The sequence below is a fragment of the Eubalaena glacialis genome, chromosome 14, assembly GCF_028564815.1.
Source record: "Eubalaena glacialis isolate mEubGla1 chromosome 14, mEubGla1.1.hap2.+ XY, whole genome shotgun sequence".
NCBI classification, from domain to species: domain Eukaryota; kingdom Metazoa; phylum Chordata; class Mammalia; order Artiodactyla; family Balaenidae; genus Eubalaena; species Eubalaena glacialis.
In genome coordinates, this window is record NC_083729.1 from 79,031,603 (window position 1) to 79,044,728 (window position 13,126).

The 13,126-nt window shown below is 48.1% G+C and overlaps 1 protein-coding gene across 1 annotated transcript in view; it reads left to right on the top strand.

The window, feature by feature from the left end:
* The first annotated feature begins 339 nt into the window (after window positions 1–339).
* TCF7L1 (transcription factor 7 like 1) overlaps window positions 340–13,126 on the top strand; it is a 158,707-nt gene continuing 145,920 nt past the window's right edge. Inside the window, exons 1-3 of the mRNA XM_061168806.1 lie at window positions 340–573; window positions 657–720; window positions 959–1,086. Of these exons, the coding sequence (XP_061024789.1) occupies window positions 340–573; window positions 657–720; window positions 959–1,086 (426 nt within the window). The remainder of the gene's footprint in view (window positions 574–656; window positions 721–958; window positions 1,087–13,126) is intronic.

Below are 13,126 nucleotides of genomic sequence, written 5' to 3' on the forward strand. Positions count from 1 at the left end.
CCCTGGCCCGCGCGCCGGTCCCTCCTCCCTTTCCCCGCTCGCCCCTCCCCGGCGGGCCAGGCGCTGGGACACCCCGGCGGAGCAGGCGGCGGCGGCAGCGAGTTGGGGAGCCCCGGGCTCCGCGCTGCCGGTGGGGCCCGAGCCGAGCCGCCCCCGCCCCGGCCCGGCCGCGCCGGCCCAGCTTCCCTCCGGGCCACGCCCTGTCAAACTTTGTTGCTGCGGCCGCCGCGGCGGCGAGCGGAGCGGGCCGGCCAGCGGGAGGGAGGGAGGGGCGGGCGCCGGGCCGGGTGCGGGCGGCGAGGGGCTCCGAGAGCGGCGGCCCCGGCCCGCGGCCCCACCATGCCCCAGCTCGGCGGCGGCGGCGGGGGAGGCGGCGGCGGCGGCTCGAGCGCCGGGGCGGCCGGCGGAGGGGACGACCTCGGGGCCAACGACGAGCTGATCCCCTTCCAGGACGAGGGGGGCGAGGAGCAGGAGCCGAGCAGCGACAGCGCCTCGGCGCAGCGGGACCTGGACGAAGTCAAGTCGTCCCTGGTCAACGAGTCGGAGAACCAGAGCAGCAGCTCGGACTCGGAGGTGAGGAGGCTTCCGTGGCCGCCCCCGGGGGACCCCAACCCCGCGCTCGCTCACCCGCCTTCGCCTTTGTGTCTCCTCCGCAGGCGGAGAGGCGTCCGCAGCCCGCCCGGGACGCTTTCCAGAAGCCGCGGGACTATTTCGCCGAAGGTAAGTGCCGGCCCCGGCAGCCCCCACTCCCGGCCCCGCGGCGCTTGGCGCCTCATCTCCGGCCGCTCTCGGTACCCCTTACCCCCGTGGCCGTGCCCCTGCTCTCCGCCCCTGTCGGCCTCAGCAGTCCTGGGGCGCGCGTGGGGGGCGCTCGGGTCCCCGGTCCCCACTCCGGGTCCCCAGCCGCGGGACTGTCCCGGGGACCCCGACCTCACCCCCTCCGTGGTCTTGCCCGCAGTGAGAAGGGCCCAGGACGGCGCGTTCTTTAAGGGTCCCCCCTACCCTGGGTACCCGTTCCTGATGATACCGGACCTGAGCAGCCCGTACCTCCCCAACGGACCCCTGTCTCCGGGAGGAGCGCGCACGGTGAGTGCCCGTCCCGCTGCGCCGGGGCGGGTGGGCGGCCGGGGCCCGCGAGATGCGCCCCCGGGCTCGGCGACAGGGTGGGGGATGGGGGATGGTGCCGTCCCGTGAGGATCCTGGGCAGAACTTGCTTACGGGGTTGAACTACTCTGGCGGTCGAGGGTTAGGCTGCGCTAGGCAGTGCCTGCATGAAAGGAAAGTGCCTTTACATTCTCCCCTTTTGCTGGGGAGCGGCTTTGGGGTCCACTTCTGGGGTCCTCCTTGGTCTCCAGAATTCTTTGCTCGCACTAAAGGGAAACTTGGATTTGTGCCGGTTGGGCGGGGGTGTGTGTGGGGGGGTCTCGCTTCCTTCCTGGAAATCGGTCAGCTTTCCCTGGCAGTTGGGCAGTGGGGCCGGGGGAGCTGGGTTGGCGACGTTGCCCCACGACTCCAGTTTCGCTGGGCGACTGTGAGTTGGTTCCTAAGAAACCCAGTATTCGTGGCGGGTTATTCACACACACCCCTCCCCACCCCCAGCCCTCGCGCGGGGGCCTCAACTTTTCTGTAAGGCTCGGGATTTTAAACTCGCCGAGATGATTTCGAGGGCGAATCGAGGCATTCTTCAAGTTGAGGAACTTGGCTTTTTCGCCCTTTGTTGCCGGCTTTTCTCATTTAAAGCGAGCGCTGCGACACTTTAAACCTGTTAATGGGCGCGCATTGTGTGCTGCGCGCTGGCATTTAGAGCCGTGATTAAGCAAATTGACCGGGCCCCAGACGACGTGCAAATGAGGGCGGATTCCTTCGCCCCCTCCCTGGCTCTAACTCCCGCCCCCCGCGTCGCGAGGGGCACAGCCCGCCAGGCTTTTTTTGTCCCCTGAGTTGCCACCCCACCCGAGGGCCCCCTGCCCAGGTGCTAAGTCCGATGGCAGATCTTGGGTGAACACCTGCCTACTATGCGCCAGGCTCTTGCGCGCTGCTGCTTGGGCGCCCGCACGCCGTAGTGGTTCTCTTTGCTCCCTGCTCGGTTTCCCAGTGCCCTCCAGTTCGTGCTGTTTTGATTGGGGTGGAAGGTGTTTGGCGCCTTAAGAGCTGACCCGACAAACTCACTTTATGCTCAAGTTGTCCTTAAATAATAATCATAGTTAAAGGGCTGCCTGGGAAACGCTGGTGCTGAATGGACCATCCCTGCTGTCATGGTACAGCGGTCGGTGGAGAGTGGAGACATCTGCCGCCGGTTCAGTGGGGCCGCTCTGCCGGCCGGTTGGGGTGTGGGAGTGGAGGTTGGGGACTCTGGCCAACCGAGAGCCGAGTGGAGCCGCACAGCCCTCTCCTTTCAAGCAGGGAAGACCCTGCACCTTTGGCCCTGCCTTGGTGCATCCTGGGAACTCCCGAACGTAAGTCCTAAATATGAGCTGGATAGGGGCATCTGGCTGTTGCTTTTTCTCATTCATATTAAAAGAAAAATGTGAGTAAAAGTTGAGCAAAACAAACTGCAGTAACGTTGTTCAGGTTTTCACAGATTATCTTCCGTGTTCGCAGATGTGGCTCAGTTCTGAAAGTTTTAGTAGGGTTTCTGTACCTGTGTGTGTGGAAAGGTAGGTCACTACACTATCAGAGTTCCTTTTCTCCATTTTACCTTTAGTTGTCTGGGAAAAGGAGTTTGGCATTTCTGTGAGTCAGCACCGATCCATGTCCTGGTGCAGATAAAGTCGCCAGAAATGTTCCAAATATTACCAATTATTTCACTCAAGCTAGCTATTCCTTTCCCCTTTCTCACCAGGGCATTTTGATTCTTCCTCTTTGAATGGTGACAACTGCCTGTCTTCATATGCTGCTCTTCCCCTCCCCCTCAGGAGCCCAAATGGGACAGATTTTGTTTGTGTCAGTCCCCTACTTTCTTCTACCATCTTCTACCACCCTTCCTTCTTTCTACCATCTTACATGTTCTTTTGCTTAAGAGCTTCCAAAGGCTGCTTCTTTTTGGTACTGGCGATTCCTGATTACTGCATCCAGGCCTGCATGGGATTTTTGGAGCCCTCCTTGAGGAAGCCAACCTTTCCCCTCTGCATGCTTTTGACTGTCTCTGCTTATTCCTGCAGCTGTTCCCTGCCTGAGCCCATGTCACTATCCTCCTTTTTGAGCCTCCAAGTACACTCACCCTCTCCCTGTTGATCCTTCATACGGGACTTAATATATCCTGTCTCACTCTCCTGTTTCCATCTTGCCTCCCTGATGAATTGCCCTTGCAGAAAAGTAAGTTCAATGCCCCCATTGTTTCTGTGCCCCTTATGTGTCTGTCATTGTATTTTGACCTGCCTGGTTACAAAATTTATTGAAGTTTCCTGCAGTTAGATCAGCTCAGTAGAACCTGCTAATTTGACTCTATCCTTGGGCGTCAATGACTGTTAGGAAAGCAAGGGAGGAAACACTTAAGCACTTGATTGTCTGGACTGCAGGATTGAGATGATGCTTTTCCTCTGGATGATTATATTAATGTAACTAATGTGATTCTTACTGTAGGCAAACTATAGGTGCAGACAGAGTGGCCCTCTGTAGGGGTCCCTGCCTGGTAAAAGGAATGTATTGATAGATAGATATGGGGGGGAGAAGGGGGAGGAAGGTGGCTGAAGGGTGAGGGGGGTGGTGGATTATATGATCTGGTCTCTCTTTTAGCAGCCTAGGTCTTTTTTGGTTTCACGTCTAAATTTCACAACCTTAGTCCTTGCTGCTCTAAGGCCTATAAGTGGTATAAAATTGGGTGACCTTAGTTCTCTTATGCCCTAACACTTTCTGGAAATACTAAGCCAGAGGCAAACGTGAGGTTTGGCTGGAGTGTTCTCAGGGTATTAATTGACCCTAGGAATAGTATTAATTGATCCTAGGAATAGCAGCAGGGCTGCAGCACCCTCACCCACTGGCAAAATTCCTTCTGGGACAACTGGGGGCCGGCCAGTCCTCCAGTCTGGCCATCTCCTCCCCGTGCATTACCTTTGCCCTCCACTCTGGTTTGGCTGGGAGGCTGGGAAGTGGCTTCTTCCTGAGGCTCTTTAGAGAAGAGGTCCCCTTAACCCGGGGTGTGTGCCAAGCCTCGGAGCCGTGATTCATTCTCATCTGGAGCTCTGGGGACCCTGTGGCCTGTGAAGAGAGGAATAACGGCCACAGATCACCTTTCACGCCTTCCAGTAGTCACACGAAATTATACATTCATTCATGAAAAGCCTTCACCAGTTCACTAAACCACCTTGGTGCTGTTGACTAGAATTCTGTTAGGAAAATGTAAGTCAGCACAGAAGAAAACGGATGTCAAAAATAGTTGGACTAATCAGAGCCAAAAAGAAAATGCAGCGTGTGGTTCAGCGAGTGAGCAGCAAAGTGATAGGCATTTGACCGTGACCACAATGTGAGTGCCAGTGACATTTTGGAAAAGAGCACTTCCAGGTAGAGTTGCTGAGGAAATCTATAGTTTTGGGTCCAGTGTATAAATTTTAGAGCTGCCGTTGTGCAGCTCAAGCACCAAGTTATTCATAGATTTCTCAGACCATCACAACTCAAATTTCTGTAGGAAATTACTCTGTCCTCCAAACATGAGCCTGTTTTTAAGTCCTTCGCATCCCACTGCTTCCCATGGGCAGTGCTGCTGATATCCTGGGTGCTCCTGTTTCCTTCCTGACACAAAGGAGCCCAAGCAGAAATCTTTGTGTACGTATAGAGAAGTTTTCTGGTTTTTAGGAGTTGTATGTAAAAGCCAAGTATTGATAAAACCTCTTCTTTTGGAAGATCAGTATAAACATGCTGCTTTTGGGAAAGTTCTTTTAAGCCATTTCATCTAAATATAACTTCTGTTCTATTTTTCTCTAAATATAACTCAGGGTTTAATGAGGGCTTTTCACATGGAATGAGCATTTACGAGGGCCCTGCCTGCGTTGCTGAAGTTTTGGCACTTAGATTTCTGGGGTGACAATTGATGACAAACTCTGTGGAGGGACTCAAACCCTGTCAGTCCTTTTTCTTTGGGTGGGTGGATCTGACAGAGAATACCTGCTTGCTCTGTTACAATTTTGGAAAGGTTTAGGTTGGTCTCATTCTTCAGTGATCTTACTTCTGGGGAATCTTGAAAAAGTAGGCCAGCACATGTACACACACACACACACACACACACACACACATCTAACCTTCAATACAGAGTGTTCCAGCCTTTACAGTGATGTGCAAAGTTACCCAAAAAATTGTGGCATAAAAAGGAATTTAAATGATTAACTCATTGGAAAATCCATAACATAAAGATCCTATATTCCAACTTAGAGTCAGTTTTTACTTGCTAAAACTGGGGAAATTCAGATTGGCATCCTTAAGATAAAAGTCGTAACTCCTTGACTTCCATCTGATATTTATTGTAGGCCTATCATGGGCAATGACTAAGAGACTGTGAGAGTTAGGATGAATTAGACCCAGCTTTGCCCTGAAGGACTTAAAAATCGAGTTAGGAAGAAGTAATGTTAGTACAAACCACTATAACAGGAAGTCCACGTTAAGGGTCAATAAAATTCAGAGAAGAATTTTCAGAATAAAAAGAATAGAAAAATTGTCTTGGGCTGGCATGGTCAAGGAGGGCAGGTAAAGGAAATTGTTTTAGACTAGTCCCTGAAACTCATCACTCTTTAATTCAAAGTAATTTTTGTTAACTATAAAAAATTTAAACAGTACAAAGGTTTTTAGAGTGAAAAGTGGAAGTCCTGCATGTACATCTGAAGGTAGAAGCCAGCACAGGGAGAGCAAAGACATGGAGTGGGGTAGAAGTTCAGGGCCATTTGGGGTAATGCAAGTTTTTCCATTTGCCTGGAAGGATAAGGGGCCAGACCTTGAATGCCAGTGAAGGAATCTGGCCTTATTCAAGAAGCAGCAGGGTACCATCCAAAGTTCTGCTGGGAAATAATGTGACTCGTACATGTGCTTAAAAGGATAATAGTGATTGTGGGGAGAGGACCTGGAAGGAGCTAGAGTGCTTGGGAGACTCACAGGAGTCCAGGGGTGAGGTGAAAGGGGCTTAAGAGTATCTGAATGGAAAGGAAGGGTAGGATGAGGGAGACTGGCATGGTTGCTTGAATTTGTGTGGGAAGAGGTGGTAGATGGATGGAAGGGAGGGAGGGAGGGAGGAAGGGGCTGATGTCACAGTTAACTCCTGGTGTCTGAGCCTGGGAGACTTGGGGTGTGACTTCTGGCAAGTGGGGCCCTGGCCCTCCATCTTTGCCTCCCCAGTGCTGGACAGATGCTTATGAACTATTTTAGCAATAACAGCCCACACGGTTTGTCAGAGGGTCTCACTTAGAGGAACTGCTAAGTCTCATTGTAGAGGCACTGGGTTTGAGGGGATATTGAGGGAATAGTTGAAACTTCAGCAACAGGATGATGCAAGGGAGCAGGAGAGGAAAGGAAGGGGATGCTCAGAGCAGAGAAGTCACTGAGGGAGGATGGAAAGGAGTCTCTGCCAAGGTGGGAGGAGAGCTTAGGTACTGCGACTGCACGGAAGCTGGAGGGGAGGAAAGGGGGTGGGATGGTCCTTAGTGTCAGATGCCACAGAGAGAGGGGAGAAGAGGATTGAGGAGTCAGAAGCAGCTTTGGGAATTCACTAATCAGGAAGTAATTGGTGCCTGCAGAGAGCAATATTCCAGGCAAGTGATGATGAGAAAGGTAGGTAGGCAGAGATACTAGCTTCAGGCTTCTCCGTCGGGTGTCAAGGTGCTATAACCAGGACTGGTCCTGCCGTGTGGCCCGTCCCTCACTCCTCAGCCAGAACCCACACCAGACTCCCACACATGCAAGCAGCCTCCTACCTTACACATTTCACTTTCTATCTACCGTAACCTGGAAGGTGTTGGAAAACCAGACTCTGAACAACCCGTTTAAGAAGATGGGCTGTGGCAAAGAGAGGGATGGGAAGAGCTGCAGGCTCCGGAGAGAGTCCATGTAGGATGCTGGAGTGGGAGCTTGTTTGTACCAGCGGTAGGGTAGGGTGGAGGGTAAATGGGGAAGAAGAGGAGGAAGAGATGAGATTGAGAACTTCGGGATGAAGGCAGTCTTCTTCCCTCCTAGATGGAGGATGCTCCATAGCTCCATCCACGAACAGCAGGTATTGTTCTCCTGACTTTGCAGGTGAGCTCAAGCGTTGAAGAAGGGGATGTAGAAAAATGCAGAGGTGGAGCTGCAGAAATTGAGGGGGAGTGCATTGGTTGGCTAGATGACTTTGGGATTATCAGTAAAAACCAAGAGCAAGTTGGCTGCGGTTTTGTTGGCAGTAGGGAGACCACAGGCCCTTCCTCTGTACCCAGTTATAAAGCCAAACTTTTTGGGAACCTTTTAGCTACATGTTAATAATGAGATGTTTGTGCATTGATTGAAAGATATGACACACTTGGGAAATTTTTCCTCTTTTTATTGTCTGGAGCTGGCTGACTTTGAAGGGGGATAGAGGTGAGGATCAAAACACAACTCATTTTCAGTCAGGGACAGATGTTGGCATGTGTTAAGTTATTGGGGATGGGAAAGGACTGAAAAAAAAAAGCATGTAGAGAATTGCCCCATATTGGCTAATCTAATAATGTATTTTTAGAGGAGGTTTTTATATGTCCCATGTGTTACTGTTTTCTCCCAAACTGGATTGGATTTAGGGAGCAGTGAAATAATTGCAGTTTCCAAAACCTTGGCATTTGGGAATGAGGGGACATGGGGGGAGTGAAGGGGGCTTGCCTTTTCCTCTATACTGTGTGTGCTGCCCAGGGAACAACTCTGGGGCACTGGGCAGCTTCTTTCTGAGATGCTGAGTTATCCCTCAATTGCCAGGTAGCTTTAAGGTTCTAAAGGTTTTAGGTTCAGAATCCTAAGTCTTTCCTTTTCATTATGTGTATAGCCTACAGATTTTCATGGGAAAATGACCTTTTAGCTTAGAAATACACTTCAAAGTTTGAAAATTAAATCATAAAAATGTTTTCCTGAACATGACCCTTTTCATGAGATTTTGTGGAAGTAGTAAGGGATGATAACTCCAGTTACCTGGAGTCCTCAGGACAGGAAATGAAGTCACACATGCACTTTCAAACTGTTACAGCAGTTTAGAAATCTGTTTCATTCAAGAGGAGGAACAAGACTCCAAGTGTTCACCCCAATTGTGGAAAAAATAAGTGTAAACAAAAAATTCACAAAAGAAGAAACTACGAATGCGTACTAATTATGTGAAACTATGTTCAGCCTCCCAGGTAGTCAGAAATGTTAATAAAGATAAGCACTGTTTTTTGGCCACCAAATTAACAAAGGTTTTGTCTTACTAAGACTGTTCAGTGCTGGCAAATGTACGGTGAAATGGGTGCTCTCAGTTGCTGTTCTTGCAGGGTGTTGACAGCCCACCCCATTGGGAAAGCACTTGGCAATGGTTGCTAAAACCTTAACATTTGTCATTGCTTCTGACCTAAGAAGTAGATACTTGCTATTCCCATTTTGCTGCTGGGCAGACGGACTTGTAGAGGTCAAGTATCTTGTTCAGGGTCATGCAGCTAGTCATCGACAGCACAAAGATTTTAACTTGGTTGTGAGTGCAAAGTCTGGGTCTTCCCATTTCACCCTTGTGACTTTCCACGCATGCCTGATGTCACTAGCTCCTCCCCCTCTTGGGAGAAGGGCAGCTGACCTTTGTCTCCCAGTTCAGAAATCCTGACGTGAGTTACCAGTCAGGGTGGAGGGCAGGTAGATTTGTTCCAACTTTACACATCGGACCTGGGAAGGTACCTTCCCAAATAAACAGTTGTGTAAGTGAGTGAGCGGCTGTGGTTGAAGTTCTTCGTCCAGTACTATCCGTGCTCCACAGGCATCAAATAACCTTTAGGTGGCAGCCCCAGGAATCTTACCGCCACATTACCTTCCTTCAGAGAAAAAGTGGTTATCCGCTAACGGAGACATGAACTTTTCTGAACTGGGGGACTGTTTTTTCCTGTTGAGATCGGTGAGGTTGGAAGAATACACAAGTGTGTCTTTGGGGTGGAAGGAGGCGGGAGGAGCAGGCTTGCTCGCTACCCCTGCAATTTGGATTACAGCTTAGTTTGGTTAACAAACCAAGCTCTGGTGAACCGAGTATGCAAATATTATTTCCTTATTGTGCGTTTTATAAAATATTTTATAAATTGGTTGCTTTTGTTAAAGTTCTTTATAAGTTAAAAATCAGTCCCAATCACCTGTAACTCTTTGAGGAAATTGACTGTTAAAGAAATAAATACTAAATTTTTACACAGAGAATTGCAGAGAATGTGTTAGTCCCCACCACCACCCCTTTTCTGTGTGTGTGTGTGTGTGTGTGTGTGTGTGTGTAAGATGGTTTGAAATTAGGAATCAGGTAATTTGATACCTTTTTATTCACTTACCAAATTTATCTTCCAGGTGGTCTCTTTCTGAAAACAGTAGCATGGTGGAAAGAGTAATAAGGGGCTTTCAAGTATGGTTAATAGAAGTTGGGGAGGTGCCGGGGGTCATATCTAAGCCCTCTTGGAGATCTGCGTATTACAAGGCATTAATCTTGGTGAGATAAATGTCTTATATACTTCATAACGTGAATGGGGCCGTTATTTGTAGGAATATCTATAGAAAGTGTGTTGTGTGGAAAAACAAAGATGTAAATATGAGATAGTAACTGTGATTAAGAAGTAGATGGATCTGATGATAAGGAAGAAAAGCAAAAGAAGTAGGAATGAGCAGTATGAAAAGTTGTTTGTGATTGACATGTACACACTACTATATTTAAAATAAATAATCAACAAGGAAAAAAAAAAGAGAAAAGAAAAGCTGATCAATTTACGAGTCCAGATTTGTTGGCAGCAGTGATTTCTGATATTTAGGACTATACTGTTCCCACAAATTCCAAAAATGATATACCAGAGTCACTAGAGTCAGCTGGATTTATAAGACATACCTTCTAGGAGTGCATTGGGGGTTCCTCCCTGAGATTCTTGTGCAAGGACTCCACATGGGTACCCTGCAGCCCTCTGAGCTAGAAGGGACCATCCAGCTCACCCCAGTGGTGAGGAACACAAGCTCAGGGAGATTGTAGACTTGCCCAAGATCAATTATGAGTGATGGAAACAGGACTAGAGTTCAGCTGCACCCCCTGGAGCTTTACCCTCTCCACTACTCAGGGAGATCCACAGCAACCCTGGCAGAAAGCCATGCTATGGAGAAAATGCATCTCAAAGTATTTCTTTATTAAACTAGAACACCTGACCCATGATAAATGATTCATAGACATTTGTTGAATGTTGACAGCATGAATATTTAAACATCAATATTTTAAAAAAACAGCCTTGTAGGCACCTGCAGTGTTCCAGGGTGCTATATCACACCATTTACAACTGTTACCACATCTGCTAGTACAATCTCTGTTTTATCCACGAGGAAGCTGAGCCTGAGAGAGTAAGCGAGGGGTCCAGAGACACCTCTCCAGAAGGTCGTAAAGCCATCGTTCCAATCACAATGCTGCAATCTCCCCTCTACTGAAAGTGGACAGCCAAATTAATGTGAAAATGCTATTTGGAGCAAGATACAAAGAAATGGTGTGCGAATAAAAAATGGCTAATGAGCAACATCTCTGCATTCATTCTTTTCAGTGGCCTTCCCAGCCCTTTAACAGGAGGAACTTTTAATCACTGCTTCTGCCTGGGGTAGAGTCAGAGCCTTAATGGTTGGTGTCTTTATAGTTCCAGAGATGGTATTTATTGCGATCTTAATCTTCCTTTGCTTTTCTGTGCTGTGCAGCTCCATGTAATCTATGTTTTTCCCCTTCAGTTTCCCTTGTGTTTTCTTCTGACATCTTGAGGTACTAAACTTGGATCCTTAGATACCACAATATGCAATATTGGTATGTGCATCTGTTGACTTGGTCTACTGCCTACTTCCACTCCTGACCAGCCCCACTTGCTTGTACGTGTGTGAATATTAGTTTGTATGTAAATTAGATACAGTCATTGCTTATTAATCATATCATCTATTTAAACATTTCCAGGTGGGATACATAGAGGAGATGTATAGCGGGAGTCTTAGAGATTCATGAGATGAAAACGCTTCGTACTTCTACTTTACAACATAAGCGTTTCTGTTAATTAAATGATTGTCGGGGAGAGAGACATTGGTCTGAAACTTTGGAGTGGGAAAGAGATCATCCTCACGGGCATGTTCCCAGGCCCTCGTAAGGAAAGTTAATGCAGGAAGAGGAGGGGATGGTGAGAAAGTCCAGAGGTGGGGAGAACACCTTAGTAAGCTGCTCCTTTGAGCTTGCACCAAAAGAGAGGAGAGAGGAATGGTGGAGAGAAGCCCAAGGCTTGAGGGGTAGAAAAGCATATTCCACTGACCGCGATATATGTGGCTAAGGGGTCTGGGACTAGGATTTGGCCACAGTCAGTCAGACCTTGGACCCTAGCCCAGCCATGGTCTGGCTGTGTACCCCTGTGCCCCAGGGCCCTCTTAGGCAAAATGGGGATAGTGGTAGTGTTTGAGGGTCACTGAATTAACATTTTGGCTGAGTGGACTGTGTTTTAAAACCAGGATTTTTCCAAGGCTAAAACTAAATATCATAGGATGAATCTCTGAGATATAGAAAGAAATCAGAAATGTCATCAAAATAATTTACAGTATTATTACAACTTGATTAAGATGTTTAGTGACCAAAAAAATTTTTTTAAACACATTTTTAAAAATAAATTTATTTATTTTATTTATTTATTTTTGGGTGCATCGGGTCTTCGTTGCTGCATGGCCTTTCTCTAGTTGTGGTGAGCGGGGGTCTCTCTTTGCTGCCGTGCACGGGCTTCTCATTGCGGTGGCTTCTCTTGTTGCAGAGCACGGGCTCTAGGCGCTTGGGCTTCAGTAGTTGTGTCATGTGGGCTCAGTAGTTGTGGTTCATCGGCTCTAGAGCGCAGGCTTAGTAGTTGGGGTGCATGGGCTTAGTTGCTCTACGGCATGTGGGATCTCCCCGGAAAAGGGCTTGAACCTGTGTCGCCTGCATTGGCAGGTGGTTTCTTAACCACTGTGCCACCAGGGAAGCCCTCAAATGTCTTTTGTAGTAAAAAAAAACATTAAAAATTTTTGCTGGGTCTGGGGGGTGTCTGGAATGGCCCCAAGACCTGTGCTATACTTAGTTGTCATGTATCTTTAGTCTCCCTCAGTCTTTTTTTTTTTTTAGAGATTTATTTATTCATTTTATATTTTATTATTGCTGCGTTGGGTCTTTGTTGCTGCACACGGGCTTTCTCTAGTTGCGGCGAGCGGGGGCTACTCTTCATTGCAGTGTGTGGGCTTCACATCGCGGTGGCTTCTCTTGTTGCAGAGCACGGGCTCTAGGCGCGCAGGCTTCAGTAGTTGTAGCATGCGGACTTCAGTAGTTGTGGCGCACGGGCTTAGTTGCTCCGCAGCACGTGGGATCTTCCCGGACCAGGGCTCGAACCCGTGTCCCCTGCAGTGGCAGGCGGATTCTTAACCACTGCGCCACCAGGGAAGTTGTAGAACAGTTTTTTGATCTGTCTCTTGTGTTGACTTTTTAAGAATAATTCTTAACAAGAGTTCTTAATAATTTTTAAGAATAATTCTTAACAAGAATTCTTAATAATTCTTAACAAGCCATTTATTTTGTAGGACCTTGAACATTTTTTTTTTTATGATGTTTCTTCAAGTAGATTCAGGTTGTTTATTTTGGGCAACAAAACTGCATAATTGATGCAGCATTGATGTCTTTGTCAATGCTTCTCCTAAGAGGTGCCATCTGTTTTTCCCCATTTTGATCACTTGGTTAAAATTTGGTCTATCAGATTTCTCCAAGAGAGTTACTATTTTTCCTCTTTGTAATTAATAAGTGTCTTATGGGGAGATACTTTGAGACTATGTAGATATCCCATTTCTCATCAAACTTTCGCCTGCTGGTTTTAGCATCATCTACTGATGTATCTTGCCAAAAACAGTTATCACTGTGGTAGTGGCCAGATTGGTGGTCAGGTTTTTTTGTTTTATTTATTTATTTATTTATTTATTTTTTGCATTT